This window comes from Cygnus olor, chromosome 6 (assembly GCF_009769625.2).
Source record: "Cygnus olor isolate bCygOlo1 chromosome 6, bCygOlo1.pri.v2, whole genome shotgun sequence".
Taxonomy (NCBI): Eukaryota; Metazoa; Chordata; class Aves; order Anseriformes; family Anatidae; genus Cygnus; species Cygnus olor.
The window spans coordinates 29,372,299-29,394,800 of record NC_049174.1 but is presented as its reverse complement, the minus strand read 5'-3'; the positions used below and the strand labels follow the sequence as shown (position 1 = coordinate 29,394,800).

The following is a 22,502-nucleotide window of genomic DNA, read 5'->3' as shown; positions in this document are numbered from 1 at the left end:
TTTCGTGTTCAGCATCTCTCCCTGCGAGCCCCTGTTAGATCCCCATGCCCCCACCTCCCCCTCACACACTCCCTCCTCTCACCCTGCCCGTCGGCATCCGCGACTTCTTTGAGTCCTCGTGGTTGTGATGGGGCTTGCCCACTTTGCCCATCTGCCGCTGCTGCTCATTCACCTTCTCCCTCATAACCGCCAGCTCCTTCATGCCCGTTTTCATGGGTTTCCTGCCCCCAGCTCCGCTCAGGATCCCTGGGGTGCCATCCACGTGATTCTCGGCAAGGATGCTCTCGGACCGGTCATCGCCATTGTCTGTAGGAGAGAGGGCAGAGAAGGAAAGGGTCAAGCTCAGCCAGGCACTCTCTCACATGTTCATCCCATCCTGGATCGCTTTCAAGCATGGACAGTTACCAAACCATAAAATCTTTGCATGCAAAAATTTTAAATTGCGTTAGCCCTTTCATCTGGAAGGTGAGAATAGATCCTTTCATTCTGGAGTTATTACCACACGAAAAGACAGTTTAGAGAGCAGGGGAAATCGCTGCTGCTGGAGAAGTTCTTTCTGGTTTTTCTTTGACCTTCTAAATTACTTCCCGAAGAATGTAATTTTCCCATCAGAAGTCCAGTTGAGTTAGTGATGCCAAGTGTACTTCAGCTCCAAAACTTAAAAACCACAGTGATTAGTAACAATACCTTGAGTCCATCTATCATCCCCCAGAGTATCTCCAGGAATACTTGCTCAATATTAATGTGCTAAAATAAATTCTCAGGACTGCTTTCAAAAATACCTTTCCTCTTTTTTTATGGCCACCCTAATTTCCCTCAGAGATCCTGCCATTTCAGTGATTGTCCTTGCCGTATCGTCTTTCACATTGTCATATGGTGCATTACTCACCCAGCTGCTAGCACGCAGCCTACCTACTTCTGTGTTTGGCCACTTCTCACTGCGGAACCACCCCACATGTCCTGGGCCTGACTCTGCCACTGCTGCAAGCCACAAGACCCCTACCTAATTCAGCCCTACCTAATTCAGCCATTTCAAATCTCTTAGCAGAAAAGCTTGGATAAACACCAGGCTTTTCCCACCTCCTCCGTTCTCTGCTTTGTGCATTTCCCCACTTTGCTGGGCACTGTTTCTGTAGGCGATCCTTGCCAAAGTAGGACACAACGATGGCAATGCTGCAGTCCCTTTGGACTCTGCAGTGGAGACAGACCTCTAATCCTCCCATTTGCTCCAGCAGGTGACAGCTCGGTCTCCTCCTTGGTGCCTGGCAGTACTCGTGGTCTGACCTGGCTGAGATACAGAGAAACCTGAGCAACCACATCTAACATGGAAGCTGGATTTAACATTTGAGCTAGCCCTGCTCTGAGCAGGGGCTTGGACCAAGACTTCCAGAGGTCCTTTCCAGCCCAAATTATGATTCAACTTATGTATGCACGCCACCTTCTCATAGCAACAACCCAAGCTAATATGCGTCTGCATATAAGAGCTCTTCAGCAGCTTGACAGGTAGTATGACAGTGACAGACCAGGCCCTTTTGGTCCTACAGTGGTGACGAGCACCAAGTTTCATAGCATACCAAGGAGAACTGTAGCACCCAGCCTCCAAGCATCAGCAACACAGTCCAGACTGTCTCTGACACCTCTGATTTCAGCTTTCCAGCACCCCAGACGCTTGTATAAAGTCACATTAAACTGTGAATGACAGGGCACACAATACTTTAGTCCACGTAACAAGGCTTAATTTATGGTCCTGCCCTGCTTTTTGAAGACCAAGCAGGCAGAGCACTTAAAAATTTTAACATTTCCTTCTTTTCAGGAGGTGCATCATGTTTTGACAGGACGTAACTGTACCATCTTGACACAGAGTGGAAAATCATAATAGGAAGAGTTTTATTTCTACCACAGCTTCCCAAGCTCTTTTCCGCAGGTGTTATGACCCCAGGGTCCCACAAGGGAAATTGCAAGAAAAGTTTTGTCTACAATTACTCAGTAAATGTGCAGCTGCCTACAGACTGATGGCAGAAGAACAGCCCAAGAAGGCTGGATGACAGACCAATCCCAACGTCCCATCCACAACAGACCACCAGCATCTGCTTGGGGACCTGTGTCAGAAGGACTATTCCCAATCTATACTGGAGAGCAGCAGCAACAACCCTTCTGTGCTGGAGACGGCATTTAAAAGGATTTAAAAAATGATTTAAAAAGCCACCAGTGGACCCATCCTTCTCGGATTTGTCCAATATCCTTTTGAACTTCCTCCCAATTTTGGCCCCAGATCTCCCAGTACTGGGATCGTCCCACTTCCCAGAAATACTAAATGTGTTTGGTTTGCAGGTTTTTAGCTGCTTAGGTAGTGACTGAAAAGCAAACATGGGGCAAAACCAATCTGGCAAAGTCCACAACTTTCCTCAATACTGGTTCCAGACAAGAATTTGGATGAGGCTTGATAGCCAGATGGGCGAGCTCAAAGTCTGGGCTGCTGCCTGGCGATTGCTGCCTTGGCTATCATCCGAGGAGCAGGGCAAGGAACATTTTGAGCAAGAATCTTCTGTTTATCCACCAGTCTCCCCATTAATTAGAAACACATAGCAAGAAGAGAAGGCCATGAGGCCGCCCTTCAGACAGGATCAAATGAAAAAGCACCGTGCAGAAGATGGGCAAGGCCTGCCAGGCGCTGACTCGCAACAAGCTGCTTAGGAGGTTTTCAGCCTTCCAATGTCTTTTGTCCTCTCCTCGGTGACCCCACGAAGTGACCAACACCACGAGAAGAGCAGCAGCAAGGCAGTGTTTTGGACACATTGCGGTCCCCTGCTCCATTCAGAAAACCGATGGTGTACAGAGACCGAGAAGCAGCGTGCTGAACGCGGTGCCTTCCCTGATCAGCTCTCGCTCCTTCATCCCTCCAACTAAAATATATAGACATCTGCCCAAATAAGCACTGCTCTAGTAAATCAAGGCAAGCTGGTAAGCCTCTTGTCGGCTGATTCATTCACAAAACCTGCTTCTGATAATATTTTCGCTCATTTTTCTCACTTTCCAATGCTAACAAATGTCAGCCCAAAGAAAACCCCTGATGGGAGCAGAGCGTGCAAGCCCATGTGCACGAACACGCCCAGGGACGGGAGAGGTTGGTCTTGGCTCCTCGAGCACCCTCACAGGAACAAACCTGGAGCCAAGGCCAGAAAGGTCCAGCTGCTATCAACTGTGAGTTTTCCTCCACACCGCTGAGATGGGTTGATCTACCTTGGGCAGACTCCAGAGCCCCCAGCACAGCTTTTCCCTCTCTCAAAGCCTGTGCTGCTCCTTAGGAGGAGTCCTCCTGGGCTGAGGCTTTCAGAGACGGCTAAATCGAAATCAAGAAGTGCCTCCCATTTTGTCCTCCCCACTTCTTGCAACTTCATACAAGCCAACAACCAGGACATCCCCCCTTCCCAGCAGCTGGGGAAGGCGACAGGACAGGAGACTGGGCCCACCTTTCCTTCATGAAATGAGGCCCAGCTTTGGTAGGCCTCCTTTCAAAGATCTAAGACGAGCCTGGCTGCCATGGCAAGAGCAGAGACATTGAGCCTTGAGGCTGGGAGAACGAAGAGCCAAACGATGCTTTTTACAGCCAAATAGCCAAGAGAAGTGAGTTGTACATGCTTGCTTATGACTATCTATGAACCAATTCAGCCACCCACCAACCCCACCAGCATGGGATGGGCAAGCATGAGATCGCCTAAGATACACAGGCCTAATCCATTTGTCATCCTGGCAGACGCCCTTTTGCTGACCAATTTCAATTTGTGCTAAATATATCCGTGAACAGAGTGGTGCCGAACTCCAAAACAATTATGTTTTATAGCTCTTCCCTTTTCCTATGGCATGTGGAAAACATCTCCTGTGCTATTTTGGATCAAAAGGTAGAGCACGCTGCGCAGGGAGGGAGCGGTGAGGCAGGAATCAAAGCAGATAGCCCAAGTTCTCCTGAACACCGACGCGGAGCCCATGAAACACCTCTCTCCACACCAAGAAAATGATTTCCTTATGGCTTTTTTCAAGAAAAATTCCCATTGGCTTCAATGGGGCGAGGACTTGGCTGAGGAGGAAGCTTATCCAAAAGGCCATCAGCTAATGTCTGTAGCCAGCCACACAGCCTCGCCAACATTTTCAGAAGCGGCTACTAATTTCCAGCACTAAAATTTTCAGGAATCTGATTCAAGACCTCCAGGTACTCCCACCGAGACGGTGGAGGAACAGAGGGGCTTAAAAAGGACCTGCTGGTTCCTGAGAACAACGGAGAAAGAAGCCCCATGCACAGACAGGCAGCTGCCTGACATTAAAGGCACATCTTCATCCCTTTGGAGAGCCCTGAAGCGTATGTGGGCTGTGGGACAGGACCCAGCCAGCCGCACTCACTGCTGCATGGCGGGGAGCAAATGCCATGCCAAGGACCACATCACCCTCGCCAGTGCCGCCCCCCCTCTGCACTTGCTGTCCTCCAGCAACAGCTTGCTCAGAAGTTTCACATGCATTCGCTTATCCATCCAGAGTGTTTACACAGCATCCAAGTGCTGATTGTGGTCTCAAATCCTCAGAAAGTTTTGTCCAAGTGGCCTTCAACACTCTGCTCACAGCCCCCTCAGCCTCATGGCCTGGATGCTCCCCGGCCTCGCATTTCCCTGCCATAGCCATCCCTTTCCATCTGAAGAGAAAGAGCTTTACAGTCCATTAATGACCCCGGAGAGGGAAGTGTTCTTCCTGGGACACAGACAGACAGACTTTAAGGAGTTCTGCTTCCCATCCCAGCTGCCAGGAGCCCAGCCCTTGTCCTGCACAGCCTGAGAGCAGACAGAGCCTATAAGCCTGACCCTTACCACGCACCACAGCCAGGGAATGACTCGCAGGAAGGTGGGGAAGGAGCAGACAAACCCTGACTGCAGCCCCGGTGACCTCTGCTTCATCCCTCTGCAAAGTGCAAAGCAGTTCTAGGAGAGCTCTGGGCAAAGGTTCCTGTGCAATAGCTCTGGTGTGGGTGTTGTTGACCTGGAGCTCGGATACCTCAGGAAACGTTTGCCAGCAGGGATTATATCGGCGTTGCAATTTCCTTGCGGCAGGAGCTGCCAAGAACAAAGTCCCCCCCCAGGCCTCTGGCCCACCCTAACCCAAAAAGGACCCATGTCTGTCACTACTGCTGCCAAAATACAAAGCGCCGCAGTGGCACAGCATCCAGCAGGGCTCAGCTGACAGTGGGGGGGGGGGGGGACACGGTGGGACTTTGGGGCACCAGTGCACAGCCCAGCCCCACACATAAGTGAGCCAGGCTGGATGTGACTCTCCAGAGGCAGAATAAACCAAAGCAGCCGCTCAAGTTTCACTCTTTGCACTCAAAAAAAAAAAAAAGACTGGAAAATGCCACAGAGGGAGTGCAAGTAATGGGCAACGTAGGAGAAGGGAGGCAGAAGGGATGTAGGGCAGAAAAGAAGCCTTCCCACCCCAGGACATCTCTCACAGAGACCACCTGTGGATGCTCAGGGAAGAAGAAACAGCACAGTTATGGAGCAATCCCTCTCCAGATGTCCCCCCCATCAATGAGCAGCTCAGGAGCTTCCTGAGCCAAAGGACACATCCAGACCAGGTTTAACAGCCATCACACCTAGGTGGGAGGAATCCCCTCTTTCGGGTTTGACTACAGAAATCCCACCTAAATACCTCCCTCCTGGTTCCCTCTCCCCAGCCCTGCGGCCTGTTGCACTAAGCCTCATCCAGCCCTGCAGAGGAGCAGGGCTGCACTTAAGCACTTCAGTTGGCTGCAGAGGAGAGCAACCAGGGGTGCCCATGCCACCCAGCTTTCAGAAGGGCCGGTCTCCAAAACCCCTCAGAAAGGTGGGCCTCTGCAGGACACAGAGCTGAGAGCCGGAGATCAGCTTGGAGCATCTCTCCATCCCTGGGGTTATTTCACTCAGCCAAGGTGCTCACTAACGGTGAGGTGGAAGAGGAAATTCCTACTTTGTTCTACAAGAGATGGCTTTACCTCCACTATAAGCTGTCCACAAAGCACCCAGAGCTCCCCTGGGGCTCTCCAAACTCCCTTTATTTTTTTGCCATCCGATCTTTTCAGTCCATCTCTCGCAGAAGGGAACACTATGTCCTGCCCAGGGCTTGCTTCACAAGCTCCTGTCCCTGCCCCGAGCTGCTAGCACCAAGGGGTGATCCAAGGGGCACCCAGTGCCTTCCTTTGGCTCAGCTGTCTCGCAGGAAATGCTTTATGCTCCTGCAAAGTGCCAGGACATTGACTCAGGGCAGCGCAGCCTCCAGCAGTCACTTAACTCTTTTCTCTGCTGGTTCTTGGTAGCTGCAAGGAACAGCTTTCCCTCCTCCAGCCCTCTGGGTCCAAAGCTGGGAAAAAAATACACACCTAATGCACAGTGCCCTGCAGCACGCAGGTGCCCCATCACACCCAGACTCCTCCAGCACACCAGAGCAAGCACCGAAGTGATGCTGAGACAGAACTGATCGCAGATGAGGAAGAAGAGGGACTGAAATGTCCCTTCCCCTGGGCTTTATTTCAAATTGCCTTTTTTTTTTTAAATCATGTTTGTAGACTGGTTTCCCAAGGATACAGGACTTGTGCAATAACACAGCCTGCCCCTATGTGTTTCTGCATGTGCATGTGTTTGCATGACTGCCTATTAGTCCTCCTCCACCTCCCAATATATCTACAAACACGTCAGCAAATACCAACTAAATCTCAAACGGGAACCCGAATTCTCAAAAATAGTAAGTTTCCACCATTTCATGGAAATGTGCAGCCAGGCTGAAGAGAGATGAAATAGCAAGGTTTGTTTTGTTAGCTTTCTTTCCAACTGATTCAGCTGATGGGCTATGTAGCACATCACCAGCCTGCTCTGTGTGGGCCCAGCAGAGCACAAACCATCGCTGGGGAAGGTCTGCTCCGGCCCTCCTCCTGCCAACAGCCAGCTCACAAATGTTATGTGACATCCTGCTCTCTCCCATGCCAGTCGTTTGCTTTGTGCTAAGAATGATAAGGGAAAAAGCTGTTTGGGTCAGTCAAAAAATGCTTCTCCAGTCCTCTCATTCACCCAATGTCCACTCGCAATCCCATTTTTCTCTCCTCCACTTCTTCCCACAAGCGTGGAACTGCAGAGCTGCAATCATCCTCCTCAAAGGTGCTTACAGCCGAGATGCCCCAGACACCTAAATGCCAAGGCAGAAGAACCAGAAGGTCTCAGCTCACGGCCGATGACAGTGGTTTTGTCCCTACCTTTGCCACACAGTGAGACACCTAGGGCGAGCTGACTTGCCCCATCTCCACCTCCATCCTGCAGTACAGGGAATTCACTCGCTGTTTTCCCAGGATGCTGCTAAGACACTGGTCCCAAAAGTGGCAAATACCACGTTTTGATGTTTTCCAAGGCTCCTGTTCAGCAGCACATGCACAATTTCAACACATGTGAAGGCAGCTGGCTAAGGGGAAGAAACATTAATATGTTTGAAAGGTTTTGCTGAGTGAGGCTCTCCAAGCTCCCTACCACCATAAAAGCATTCCCCTTTGTTAACGAGCCGTATCTCAGCCCTTTCAACACACTTCTCTGATTAGCCCTCCGCAAAGCTGCAATCTTCCCAGCAGAACCAAGCGAATTAACTCAAAAACACTTTAAGCTTCAATTAATTGCACTGCAGCTTCCCTGTTTGACCTTGACCTTGCCTGTAAAATCCCTAGGGTAGCTACTTCTTAGTCATTAGGGGCTTCTGCCTGAATGAACCGAGCTGTTAACGTCACCAGGCCAAGTCTCTGCCTTCCATCCCCTGTCACTCGCATGTATCCCTGTGGTCTTCAGTGCCTCGGCCACCCTAAAAAGCCTGCACCAACTTCCATTATAAGCTCAGCCCCTAAATCCTCAGTTCCTGTGAATTTCCAAAGTGAAATAAGACCACAAAACCACCTCATTTACCTCCTAGAGGCTTCACTGCTGTGTTCAGATTTCCTTTATTTTCCCAGTTTGTTAGGAAACACAGGATCAGCTGAGCCCAAGCCCAATGAGGTTTTTGCTTCACATAGTCTGGACAACATGAGCACTCCTCTCTGCAGCCTATGTGATGGTGCCCCCAAGTTAATTATTATCTAAGTGACCTCGGTTTGGCAGCAGGATGCTGCACCTCTCTTTACTGCAGGAGAACAGCTGCTGGCAGTCACAGAAGCTTCAAGTCCTAATGAGGGCAATTCCCAGGTATGAAGCTCCGCAGCTTGGCCAGAAGGAAGAAGAGATGCCCTGGGGGCTTGGGAAGGGATGATGGACTAACGATCTGGTGGACACACAATCGTGAACAGCCCAAACTCACTCTGAACTTTTCTGCCTCCCTCACATTTTTGGAGCGAATGTAACATACAGGACTCATTCAGACTTGTCCCATTTCGAGACGATTGCCTTTCTAGGTTCAGGCAGCAACAAGTAGGCGACAGCTGGGGATAGGCACCAAGGAAAGACATGCTACCAGACGAATTGCTCATATCTGCCCACCAGGGTCTTCCAACACATGTAGCACGCCTCTTGGATAGGGTGCTTTAACCAAATACAAGGCATCCTCTTCCAAATGGAGGTGGCCAAGTGAAACTTTTGGGTCCTTCTCACAGAGGTTTGGGAGATGGTCCAGTGCTCATTTCTGGCCACAAAAGCACTCCCTCTGCAGGCAAGCAGTGCTCTCCACCTGTTCCAACTCCTCAGGGATGGCTTAGTCCAACAGAAAGGTGTCCTCTGACGCTGGAAACCCAATTGTGCCCTTTGGTGCCCAACCACAGCTCCCACCAAGACCAACAGCTAGCGCAGAAGCGGCTCTGGACAGCGTACGGCCAGAGGAACCTACAACAGCATTCCCATGTGCCTTCTGGGAAGGCTACACGCAGGGGTGCCAGAAATCTGACCTTCCGCTCTGCAGAAAGGTAGAAAAGCTTGAAAATCAGGAAGAAAAACAAGTGAAAAAAAAGACAAACCTCAAAAGGTCAGAGCAGTGCCCCACCCTGCCTGCCAGAGCCATCTCTCGTCTATCTCCGGTGCAGCTCCACTCCCTTCTCAGCCACATTGGCTTCTCTAGTTATTATGACTATTGCATGCAAATGGAATGAACTTCAGCCATTTGTATTACTAGTTTTTAAATAACATCTCACTTTTCCACAGTCAGTTTTCCAGACAGCGGCTCGGTCCAGGGCTCCCCTCACCACCCACCCAAATCTCATTGCGCATTTCCTCAAAGTCTGCCTTTTCAAAACACGCTATTATTATGGTAATTCCTTTCTACCTTCTCCTCAGAAACCCTGCCAGACCCCAGCTGCAATTACCACCAGTGTCACCTCGAGGTCTGCCGGACTTACTGTCCCCATGCAACCCCCTGGCTGAACACCAGCTCTCAAAGCCAACCCTACGTTGGATTTTTCCCCAGGAACCTGCATTCCCCAGAGGGGAAGCACAACTGCCTCCAAATAAAAGCGGAGCGCTGAATTGTAGGTGGAAAGGCAGCATCTGTCATATTTTAGTCGCAACTCTCTTCTGCCCACCAGCAGCTCCCAGCTGTCTCTGGCACTCTCAGACATTAGCCTCCCCTCCTCGTGGGGCCACCACAGGCTTGTCGAACCCCACATTTAAGCCCCAGGTTGAGGTGTTTGATGACCAAACACAATCTGAACGAGGAAAAAGCCACAACAACTTTGCAATTATTTCAGGTCATGTCAAAACACTTTGTTCATCTCAGATGGAGTTCCTGGAACAATAATTCACTCTGTTTGGCAGTCACTTTGCTGGATTTCCTTAACCCTTGTTTTATGCTTCTCCCAGGTAGGAACAGAGCTAAATTTTACCCTTGCAGTAAAGAACACCACAAGGTGGATTGACCCTGATCTTGATCATGCATTTATCATTTACAGAAACCAGACAACTGCCACTCTTTAGGCATGAAGTCCTCACTGATGGGAAACCACTGTTCAAACAAACAGGAGCTCTGCCAAAATAAAGAGTTGCTGATTTGTCCCACTGCTGAATGACACCCAGGGACATGCAGGAATTTGACGAAGGGCTCAGACTCACAGATATGCTACCAGAAGGCAGCAATTTACTGCAGATCAACTGATCTGTAATAGCAGCTTATGGCACACAATGGCCACGCGCATGCTTGTTGCCTTTACGGTCCTTCGTTGACTTCCAGCCTTCAAAGCCTACAGCGTGAGCAGATCAATGTCATTTGGCTTTCAGAAGGGGAAATTTCCTCCCACACAGGTGGGAGGAATAAGCGCAAGGCAGCCCTGCCCGCCACATCGCTCTGCTGTGTCACTGCTTTGGTCTCCTGCCTTTGTAAGGGAAGGGGGCTGGATCTCGCTCCGTTTCCAAACGATGCTGTATTTTGGGCCACCCATGAAGTTGCCCAAAAGCTCCAACCTCAGGAGTACGCAGACTCCCGCTGAGCAAGAGGCAGGAAGAGAGAGTCATAAAATTGCGGTCAAGGAAGGAAGAAAAGAAAGGGGAAGATCAGTCGGCTGCGTTCTCAAGGAGGAGGGAGGCATCCCGACACCTAAAATGCAGACCACCACAGAACAGCGACGGAGACAGATGCGATAAAGCAGCTGGACCACCGGAAGGGAAGCTCTGACGTGCAGCGGTCAGCATGCTGCTCACAGAGCCCCAGATGTTATCCCACATGCATCCAGCTGGCATGCTCAGCACCAAGCGCCCCGGCACGTTTGCTGTGCACCTGATCCAGGCAGCACCCCTCACCCTGCAATCCTGCTCAGCTCCACCGCAGCCTTCCCATCAGTTGATGCTGAAAGGATCTGGCTACTGCCTACAGGAGAAGTAGGCTTGGAAGACACCCAGACTTGTGGCAAAGAGCCCTTTTAGGGGACAAGCTGTTTGTATGGGTGGTACCCCACTGATGGCAAGCCATCCACATCTGTGTTAACACACCAAATCGGTAAAATACTGAGCTTCCACAAGAAAATGCTAGGCGATCCTCTGGCTTCGAGATGGATGGACGTTCTCCGTTTACCTCAAAATGCCAGACAGCTTCGGCTAGCTTCTGTCATAGCGATGTTTAAGGCCCTCTCCAAACCAGCCTTGCACATGGTCTAAGCATGGACCAGACGAGTCGCTTCCCCTCACACAAACACCCCAAAACCCAGACGGCTGCTCAGCAGTGGGTGTTGCTCACTTGCATTGCAGGTATTACACAGCACCTGAACAAGTCCTACCTGTCCTTCATTCATCTCCTTACAGCCTAAAACACCCTCATACTTCCTGCTCCATCCCCAAATTTGGGGTGAAAATGTGGCAGTCATTCAAAGGCATGCAACTCCCCAGGCACAGGGCTTGGGGAAAGAGCACACCAAGGGGGGCACTGCAGCCTCTGGGGAGCAGCGAGGTGAGAGGCTGTCATTAGCTCAGTTGCCCCAGTGTGCTGTCATTAACCCCTCAGCCCCCCAGCACCCACCAAGGGCTTTCAGCAGCTCCAAAACCAAAATCACTGCGCCGCTCCCCATCAGAAAAAGCACGGGCGCACACATCCGCCTCCACCGCGCTCAGTCCATAAAGCTCCGCTTCATCGAAGCCACTGTTGCCACATCTGTTAGCGCTTTAGAGCACGTACATCTGGTTCGATTGAGCACTTGACTTTATTGCTGCTTTATCTCCATTTTCTGAACAGGCCTTGAGGAGAGCGCTTGGGACATTTGTTTTCTGTTTTTACTTTTTAAATTTTTCTCCCCACAGAAATCCCACCTGAAACAGGAACAAAAAGCCCTGTTGCAGTCACTCACATTGCTGGGGCTGCTTTTAGTGAAGCCTCCCCCCAGCACGGTGAACCCCATCCCTAATATCCTGGTGTACATACTTCAACACCATGGAGCCTTGATGCAATCTCCCCGTAGCGTTCCTCTGCCCTGCAAAAAATTGGCGGGAGGCGTTACAGTACAAGCCAGGGAGAAAAAGAAGAGAAAAAGGTCTTGCTGCCCCTGCCACCTCCAAAACTTTGCCTCTGCCAAGTTACAACAAACAGGAAAAGCAGAATCAAAACACAGCCCCCACATCCCTCTCCATCCATGCAGCTCAGGCTGCACTGCTGCCAGCTACCGCTCACAAATAATTACGCTGTGAGCCTCCTCAGGCACATCCTTCCAGGTGGCCTGAACAGCAGAAAAGCCCAGCTCAGGAAGCCTGCATCCAATACATGGGGTGCTTGAAATCCTTTCCAGGAAGCGCAAAGGTCCTTCGTGCCCCTTTGCCAGCTCCTGTGCTGGAAGACGCTGGCTTCTGCCGCTGAGGAGCAGCAGCCAGGCACGCAGGGGCTGGGAACAGAGATGAGTACTGGCTGCAAAGCTGGCAGTTCTCCCACTAAGCCACCCCAGATGCTTCCCAGGAGAAGAGCACGGCTGGGCCCTCCTGCAGGAAGGAATCGGGGCACCACCGCTGGGCGGTGGCATCCTCCCAAGGACCTGTGCCCAGCATCTTTCCACGGTTTTCTGGCCACGATGTGTCTGGCACGGGCAGGTACCAGCCCTGTCTCTGAACCCTGGCTCTGACACTGCCCCAGTCATATCCCCCAGCACATCCCTCCAACCATCAGCTGCTTGCCCTCCCTCCCACCCACCCAGAGCCCTGTTCAGCCAGCACCGCTCTGATCTCTCCCCGTAAGCTCCAGCTTTCAACTCTCCTGGTGGAAGCAGGCGTCTGTGTCCTCCTGCCTGCTCCCCGTCCTACCAGAGTAAGATATTAAAAGCACTGCCAGCCTTCCCAATGCCACGTTCCAGTTTGATTTCATGCTGCGGTACTGAGTTCAATCATCTTTTAGCCCTGCTGCCTGCTATCTTTTCTCAGATGTCTAAGCACAAAAGCCACCCCTGAAGCAAGCAAAAAAGCAAGGCACATTAGCAGCAGCTGAACGAGCTCCTCTGGTCCTTCCCGCCCCAGTCCAACAAGACTTCAGGCCCAGGAGAATAAACAACTGAACAGGAGAGCTAAAGGGGTCACAAGGCAATTAAGCTCTGCACTTGCTATCCCGGTGTGGGTGTTGCTGTGTGCTTGAGAGTTACTTGGATGCACTGGATTGTGAAACAGACCCATCTTCTGGAGTTCTTCTGGGCTCCTTGGGAGGAGGATACAAGCAAGTTACAACTTCTAAACCTCTCCCATCCCCTTCCCTTCATCCAGCAAGGCTCATGCAGACAAAGCAAGGACATCTTTCTCAACAGAAAATCCCTCTTTTGCTTTCCAGGTGAATCCTGCTGAGCACTACCCATGGAAAGACCAAACCAAGTCATCTGCACAAGGATACCCTGTCTTCTAAAGATGGGGAAGAGGAGAATTCAGACACTACAGTACATAAAAAACAAAGATCTGCCACCAGACTGCTTCTCCTCGGCCCAGGGCCCATGTGTCCCATGAGATAGGGTTTTCACACAACCCAGCACTGAACCCCCTTCAACAGAGCATGGCAGAGCGGGGAGGCTGCAGCGATGCTCATCAGTGAGAGAGGGAGCACGGCTGGGGCTGCTCCTTCTACAGACACCGAGCAGGTCCCAAGCCCTAGCACAAGCTGACCACGACCGAGGCTGTCCGTGCAGACCTCTCCAGCTGCACACAGCTTGCTTAAGGCCCCAGCACATGGCTGCTCTTCGTGTCTCCCTGCCAAGGCACCAGCATGCTCTTCCAGCATGTGATCACCACCAGCAGCTACAGCTGCGGTCAGCAGCAGATGGTGGGGGAAGTGTAAGGACTGATCCTTTCCCCTGCTTCTGAAAAAAATAAAAATTGATGGTTTGGGGACTTCCCAAGCTAGAGGCCATACGTGGATCTTCATATTTCATAGCCTCCCATCCTCTATGTGTTTCTCTACTTCCTTTCAGGAGCCATTTATACCAAGAACATTTGATCCCCTGGACACGCTGCCTGATCTTTTTCATGGGATGCTCGATGAAACAAAAGCAGTGACCTCCTTGTTCCTCCCACTATTCGTGACCTTACAACACGCTCTCAGCCCACAAGAACAAGCCAACAGAAAGACCCAAACACCCAGGGACAAGTCTTCACATTGTTGAAACAGGTTTTGAAGACCCTTTCATCAGGAGGTGACCTTCAGAAAGCAATGGGCACCTGCTGCGTGTCACACAGGTCCCTCTCGCACCTCTGAAATCAACTGTAGCCCTCCCAAGGGGCTGGGAGCCAGGACACCTCTTCTTTAAAGAGAAAGAAAAATGCCCGGCCTTTTCACAAGTACAGAAGGCTTTGGCACAAGCCAAGGGCACAGGAACAAAGCCAAAGCACATGGAAAACAGCAGCAGCAGCAGCTCTTACTGCTGCCTAATTTGAGAGCTGGGACACCGCCCCGGAGCAAGCTCACGATGGATTTATCGCAAGCTCCCGACGATCTCTGCAGGACAGCCCAGCATTTCAGGACACCCTTCCAGGGCCATCCCATCGCTGCCCTGACAACCCCAACCCACCAGCACCCATCCTTGTCACGGGCTGCTCTTCCTCAAAAGCCTACAAAGCACCTTGGCTGGGCCCCAACAAAAGCACCTTCTAATGGGATTTTTCAGGTTTCAAGGATATCAGTGTCTGGCACAGGCTGAAGTAATTAAGGCAACATCCAACAGACGATCTGGCATTAATTAACTAGCTATTTACCACTGCAAACATTACGAATCCCACTTTCTAGTCCTGCACCAAAACGCTCGCTTTTTTCTTAACTGCTTTCTCCCTCGCCCCATCCCTGCCTTTCCCAAAGTCCCAAAGCACAGCCATGGCCTCTCTGCCGATTCTCCTCTGCCAGGGCCGTGCTTTGCCTCACCAAATAAACAGCGATGATCACGGCCAGGCTGAAGCTGGAAGGCTTGCCGAGGGTTAAAGGGAAAACGTGTTGCTCTTGGCAAACGGACAAACCGAGTTTTCACTGAACAGTCCTCAAGATGGACAGCCTCAGCCATATGTGCTCGCAAGCATCATGTTTGCATTTTGGACTCTTCCTCTTGAGTACAGGGTAAGAAAAATCCTCAGGATGACCTCATTTTTTTATTTTTTTTTTTACCAGCTTCACTGAGTTGGTCCCTATGGGACTGTTCAACATCAAGTTCTTCCAAACCAGAGACACCCCGAAGCTGTGACAGCCGAGGTGGAGGCTCCCCCCCTCATTGCCGCATCTCCCTCCTGCACCGCTTCGGAAACGTGCCTGGAGGAGCAGCAAGCAGGCAGCCCTGGAGGGAAGGTTTTGGAGTATGTGAGGAACAGCTGGTGGCATTTCACACCTGCAGCAGCGGTAATGCAAATTCTGCTGGGGGAGAGGATTTAGAGATGGGATTTGTTACCAACAGCAGCAGAGCTGGCGGGTCCAGTTTCACCAGGAACAAACTGGGTCCTCCACCCTGTGTCTCATCGCCCAGCACACGAAGAACAAGGGCTCGGTGAGTCACTAGCCATGGCTGCTGTTTCCGTGCACACATTACATACAGATCAAGCTGCGTAATGCATCTCTTCTGGACACAGCAAGTGAATTATCAGAGTACTTCCACTCTCTCCACATCAAGTACCAGCAGCAGGTACGCCTCACCTCTCTCTGAGGGCGAAACGCGGAGCATCTTCCGATCCTGAAGAGCTCCAAAGCAGCAAAATGCCTCCAGCGCATCCAGTGTTTGGGTCACCTCCAGTAAAGCTGCATCATCACTGCTCCCAGTGCCCACAGCCTCTCTGGAGATGCACGGGAAGACTTGAGATCAGTGGGGTAAGACTCTGCCTCTTGATGTCCACAAAATATTACGTAAATTGGTAGGGCAGCATAAATACTTAAGGGAGCGTAAGAGGAGAGAATAATGGAAACTGCTAATCAATAATAAAAGCAAAAGTGAATAAAACCCATAGAGAAAACTCTTCACAAGCTTATTCATGCCTAAAGTGCAATTATAATGGAGCGCCACTGATAAAAGCAGGATAAATTGGTCAGAGGATAAAAAAGCAGCCAGGGAGAATTTTAGTTCTCCTATAATTAAGTATATAAAGACTAGAAAGAAATTAATGACTCTTGCAAATACACAACTGTTACTGAGATGAAAACTATTTACTGGATGAGACATACCTGGACAATACAGCTAATTAGTCACTGGCACCATTTACAGGAGGGTTGTGATGGCCTCTCCTGTTGTCATTCATTTTCAAGCTTTCAAGATTTTCAAGGACATCTTTCTTCAAGCCTTAAGGCTGTAGCAAATGCACCCGAGAGTACCAGAGCTGGATGCATCCACAAGAAAGACCTGACGTTGCATGGGCTGACCCCTGAACTGAGTAACTCCATGGAAGAAAAGGACAGTGCTCAGATCAGACCTGCTATGGTGGAGCAGGGCATGGGATGGAGGTCTCCAGATGTAGATTCCTCACAAAAGTGGCCTTGATCCATTGCCACAGCTGATGAGGTTAGCATAAATCCTTAAATCAGACAGGAAACGAGGCAGTGCTGATACAACACAACAGCCCCAGAAACAGACGAAGGAACAAACTCTTAATAGAGCATCAGGTGGTGGAAAGTGTGAGAAGTTATCAGAGAAGTCATGCAGGCAAATTAACTGGAAAATGGCAGAAGGCTGACGAATATTTGGCTCCAAAACAGCCATCAGCTTCCCTGGGATGTTCCCAGAATGAAACTAGAATGAGCCATAAATAGTCTGAAGTGCATCTTGCTCCTTTACCCCAAAGGCAGAAGAGCCACACTGGGGGAGCTCAGAGGTAGGGAAAAGCAAATGCCTAAAATCTAACCCTCACTGAGTCACACGAATAAATCATTCCAAAGCAATCTACAGAGGACCACTATAAGCTGGGGAAGAGCCTTCAGGAAGCCTTCGAGGCATATGATGCGTCTCAACTTCTTTCCTGCCAGCTTTTATTTCATTTGCAATTAAAGTATCAGAGATGCCAGCTATCCTTTCCCCTGCTGGGAGCTGGGGACCTCCAAGGATGTACCCAATAACTCCTCTCGAGCAACTAATTCACTATCAAGGCTTCCTAAACCTTACCACATTATCTAGTTATTGGCATTGTACAAGAGCTTTGTTTAGAAAATCTTCCCTTCTTTCCCCACTGCAAATATTCGCTTTCTGAGCGCTTGCAATTTCTCCATTCCCTAAGTCCCGTTGCTTTGAAAGTTTAAGGTCACAAAGTACAGATTTCCTCATTTCTGTTTCCCCCAAAGCTGGAGAGATTTGGGTTTGCTACAGGGCAAACCCTAGAGCCTACAGAAAACAAACACATAGTACACTTGTGTTATCCTGAAATGCTGAGCAATAAAATCTCAGTAAATTAATACATACATGGAAACTTGCTTTAGGTCAGACTATGTCACACTGCTTGGTTTGCTACTATTAGAAAAAAAAATCTTTTAAAAAAAGAAAATAGGAGTCCTGCACCCAGAAAACAGTATTGAAAAAGGCAGAAAAAGTCTCTGCATTTCCATTTCCTTTCAAAATTCAGTACAGCAACTTCTTGCAAAACAGGAACATTGCTTTAGTGTAGATCCAACTGTACTTTGAACCAGACCCTAAATTCTGTGAGCGATTTTATTTTGCATTTAGTGGATAAATATTGATCTTTATCAACCCCCTCTCCCCGACAAAAGCTCCTTTTGCCAAGCCGGAGGAGCGTTAGCATGGCAAGGTCAGCACTACATTTCCCTGTGCGCTGCAAAACTAAGGAGAGCACAAGAGAACTAAAATAACTGTGTCTTGTTTAAGGGGAAAAAAAACAAAACCTCCCTAGTGTTGGTGCAGAGGTGTCCCAAGGCACTGGGGATCTGTCTGTGCCATCAGCCACGTGGTACCTCCCAACGTGGGAACGGGAAAGCCGCTGCCCTGCCCTTGCGGTGCCAGCTGGAGAAGATGTCCTAGAAGAGCGTTCCAGCCAGCAGAAGTTTGAGACGGGATATCATTAGGGCCGAGTTATGGCATGCTGTCCGCATGCCAGCACTCCTCTCTAGCTCGCTGTGCTCTTTCCTCTCCCTGTCTTTGTTTCCCTCCCATATCATGAGGGAGCAGCCAAGCCCTCCCCATTGCACATGCTCTGGCTCCCCTGGAGCTCTTCCGTGCACCTGCGCCGGCCCACAGCCATTCTTTTTTCAAGCTCATGACTGCAGCCAAGGGCTCGCCAGCTGCCTTCGGAGGGGTTAATGCTTCCCTTGCCCCACAGGAGGCTCCTCTACAGATTTGGGTGAGACTGGGTTTGGCAAAGCAGAACCCAAGTGACTGTCCACCCTCACCCTGGAATCAATTAAAATGCTCTGGTCTTACTGATCCACTGACGGATCCCGCTAACACGCGTCCTGTTCATCAGTCTCTGGTCTGGTCTTTTACTGCACACCTCAGCACTCCGTGCGATTGCATTCTATCCCACTTTGGACCTTGTCACCCCTCCAGATCACTTACCCTGAAGAGTTTTCCTGAACTTTCTCTTTCCGCGACAACAATCCCAATTCAGTGCAATCAAGCAGTCAAGTCCTTCATACCTACTATTTGCACCAGGGCCATCACTGGAAACCCACTGCCAGGTCCAACTGAAGTCTTACCCCTGGGGTCCCCTGCAGCCAGCAGCCCTGCAGCCAAGCCCCACAAGCTTCTGTCACTCCCTCACCCACCACTTCCCAAACTGACTCCCACTGGCTCCATTTTAAGGACTATCTCATGCACATTTGTATCTACTGCTCTCCCAGAGATCACTCAGACCTGACACACTGCAATGCTTTTTTATTTTTAGATGAAACATCAGTTACTGAAGTATTGGCTGAGCCTGGCACGATCTGCCTCTGCTTAGCTCCCAGGGCACTCCATCTGCTCAGCACTTACCTTCAAGTCCTTCATTACTCTTTCTTCCAGATCTGTTACAAGACCAGTCATCCATTAATCTGTCTGATTAACAGCTCTATATTTGTTTGACTCACTCCCCCGCCTTTGGGGAGCCTAAATACTGGGTCCTTGTCTGCTACTTACACCATGACCTATGAATTTGTACTCATGACACAGCAATTTTTTTGCATCTGTCCCTTTATAAAGTTCCTGGCCTCTGCTCTCCTACCAATTTCAATCATGCTAGCCCTTTGATTTCTGTTTTTCCCATCAGTTTTTAAGGTTTCCATGTCCTCATCCCCTCCGACTGTACTGAAAACTGAGGCAATGGTTGGTTCATGTTGGAGCCATACCTAGATCATCTTTAATCTCCACTTGGTCTTCACTGCACAGCGGATTCAAGTCTTTTTATTTATATAGCTGAGAAACCTGTTGCTATTTGTTTTAATTTCCTTTGCCAGGCTTAACGCAGCTTGACTTTTGGCAATTCTCGTTTTATCCCTACCCCTCCTGACCTCTAAGACATTGCTTTTTCGCCGATTAGTCTTTTTTTCCATTCCTTACAGACACTCTGCTCGGTCCCAACTATCCTTTTTAAGGTGGCTATTCACTAGCCTCAGCCTGGAGCCCTTTCCTACCAAGTTCTCCCCTCTTCCTTGGGATCCCTGGTCCAGAGAGTTTCCACACCTCTGAACTACAGGAAGGCTCTGCGTCCTCCACACTCAAGTTCCCATGCTTCCCTGCCCAGATGACTTCACCAGCCAGATTTTTTCATTTTTCAAAGTTTGCCCTTTCAAAGACAAGTATCCTAGTTCCAGACCTACTTTTGTTTAGGCTTCCATTTAATTTAAAAAGGAATCCATTTTATGAGCACTAAGTCCAAGATTCCTCTGTACAACAAGGCCCTTCTGTAACATCAACACTAGTTACCAAAACAAAACCTAAAATAGCACCTCCATTTGCTGGTGCTGTTACTATTTAATGAAAAAATCCGGGCTATTACATCCAGGAATATCTGTTTTACCTTATTAATACAATGTGTTTGCCAATGTGTATTCCTAGATATAAAGATACATACCTAAGCTCCCACAGCAATATTATTTTGGAAACATTTATCTTTCTAGTAACATTACAGAGGTCTATCCATACCACCTCTGCTATGCCTCATTTCACAAGCTGCAGCTCTTTATCTATCCTCCCATGGCTATTTCCCAAGGTGCTTAAATGAACTGCCATCTCCCTAGGTATTTCGTGAATACCTCCAAGTGGTCCTATCACCAGGATGTTTCCCCAAAAACAGTCAGGCCGTCACGGGCACAGTTGTACCAGTTCAGACCACAGACCCACTCAGCCTGGTCTCCCGCAAGTGGCCCAAAGCGGGTGCTGATAGAAGACTACAAGCAGGGCTGCACGCAACGCTTGCACTGCATGCCTCTAGACTGCCATGGCCAGGACTACAACATTTCCAGTCCACACGGTCTACATGCTGGTGTCACTCACTCTGGGACCCGACTCCTCATCACAGACACCCAGGCCCTGCTCCTTTCTGAGGATAGTATTAAATGGGGGGGGGGGGGGGGGGGGGGGAAGTCACACATGACCAGACAAAATCACCACCACAAAAGCCCTTCGCTGAAAACTGTTAGATAATTTACATCTTTACTACTTGTGTCCACCTTCAATCTGTTTGAGCAAAAGTCAGGCAAGTTGTGAGGGGCTGTGAATGGATTTGTCACGGAAGTCACAAGCTCCGGCATGTTTCTTCATCAAAACTAACGTTACACAAAAAAGGCAAAATGCAAATAAAAGGATGAATTAGACTAAGACAAAAATGAATTCTGGTAGACAAGAGATTCCCAGTGCCCACTTTGTTACCGATGACAAGACCAAAGAGCTTTGCTTTCAGTACTGCCTTTGTTTCTGCTCCCACTCCAATTTTTGTGTGCTGTGTCTCACAGTAAAGTCCTTGGAAGCAGCTAACACAGCTCCAGCCACAGTCTGCTTAAGGTAGCTTACACTGATGCAATATAGCTGACTTCAGGGGAGTCAACCCTGACATCATGAAGGTCCCATAAACAGTTTTGGGGCCAAGTTCACAAGCTGGGAGTCAAGAGAACTATTCAAGCCCTCCTATCTTGTTCCACCCCCCCCCCCTTATGAGACCTTGAGGAAGTCACTCTATCCCACAGTATAAAAAAGGATCATTAAATTCCCATCCTTGACAGAATGACTGCTAAGATCAAGCCAGCAGACACAAGGAAGTCCTTGTAACTATGGCAAGGACAGCCACATAGCCATACCAGATATTTAGCTTCAAGTCCCTTGCTCCGATACTGTGCTTTTTAGTACCATATAAATAATTCTTTTTTTTTTTTTTTTGGCCTCTTATCTCCAAACATACAGGTTGGATAAAAAGGAGAGAAAGAAACCTTTTTTTTTTTCCCCATCAGCCCTGCAAAAGCTGGAGCTGCTTTGTGAAACCTGAGAGGAAAAGAACTGTGGCAATTACCTCACCTGCCTCACTCCGAGGATTGCCTCTTCACAAGAAGCCTCACGCACTGCAGCTGCCCAAACCGAGACAACCCCAGGCATTAACACTGAGCTGCGTGTCTGACTTGCTTTTTATCTCAGGCAATGCAGATTAAGCAAAGCTGACCCCATGCAAAACCCCAGGAGAGGCAGCTGCCTCTGCCCACCTGCGGCACCAAACACACCTCATGGTATCACCTCATTACCTGCTGAAAAACTGTTCTTGCTTGGCACCAGGCACTGTGATTATTGAACGTGGCTGAGGTTAGGCACTCCTCAAACTCAGGACTTTCAGGAAAAATTTGGGTGCGCCTCTTCCTCCCATGCAAGAAGATTCAGCAATTTTGCAAAAAGTGATTTGCATTTTCCCAACCCAGTTGTTTCTCATATCAAAGGGGTGTACGTGCCAAAATGTACGTGAGCCTAGGCACATAAGAGGTAACAGTAGTCTCCAACTTGCCCTTAAGAAAAGTCAGGCAATAATCAGCTCTTTACACTCGTGGGGAGAAAGTTGCTCCCAGGTGGTGAGCGGCTTCAGAGACCGAGGTTTGATCCTGCAAGAACCTTAAGACCCTAGGAGCGAAGGTCAGACTCCACCTCCTAGAAGAGATAAATCTCATTCCACTTCTGAGTCAGGTGAGCCAGTCAAATACTGTTATCATCACTGAAGATGACCACTTTGACCTGAGGTCCCCTCAGGACAACGGGGTCCCAGTGTATAATTTGCTGAACAAACCCATTTAGCGATAATCTTGTCTCCCAAAGCCTTCTTCTTCAAAGAAGAAAAACAGTCAGGCCTCTAGGGATACACAGCTCTTCCCTTATCTCATTGCCTCATGGCTGGATTAGCTAATAAGGATCCTTCAGGTTCAGGTCCTGAAACTGGCCTCCTCAAGTCCACCTGCTCCTGCCAAACCCCCAGGGGCCCGGCTGACTCAAGGGCCGTGTTATGGAAAAGGCCTCCAGCCCAGAGCCTTCGCTCTCCTCGAATGCACCAAGATTTCGAAGCACGCCGAAAACAACACTGTGCTGTCTCGGGGCTTATAATAGAGCAGACAGGCAAGCTGGAGCAACCGAGGGTCATCTGTTCAAGATCATGCAGGCGTCGGTGGCTGCGCTA

At 49.6% G+C, this 22,502-nt stretch overlaps 1 protein-coding gene across 4 annotated transcripts in view; it reads right to left on the bottom strand.

Annotated features, from left to right (window-relative positions):
* Positions 1-22,502, bottom strand: part of IGFBP2 (insulin like growth factor binding protein 2) — a 54,796-nt gene that overhangs the window by 4,021 nt on the left and 28,273 nt on the right. For all 4 annotated transcript variants that reach the window (XM_040562505.1, XM_040562507.1, XM_040562509.1 and 1 more), the window contains exon 2: positions 83-306. In XM_040562505.1, coding sequence (XP_040418439.1) covers positions 83-306 — 224 coding nt within the window. The remainder of the gene's footprint in view (positions 1-82; positions 307-22,502) is intronic.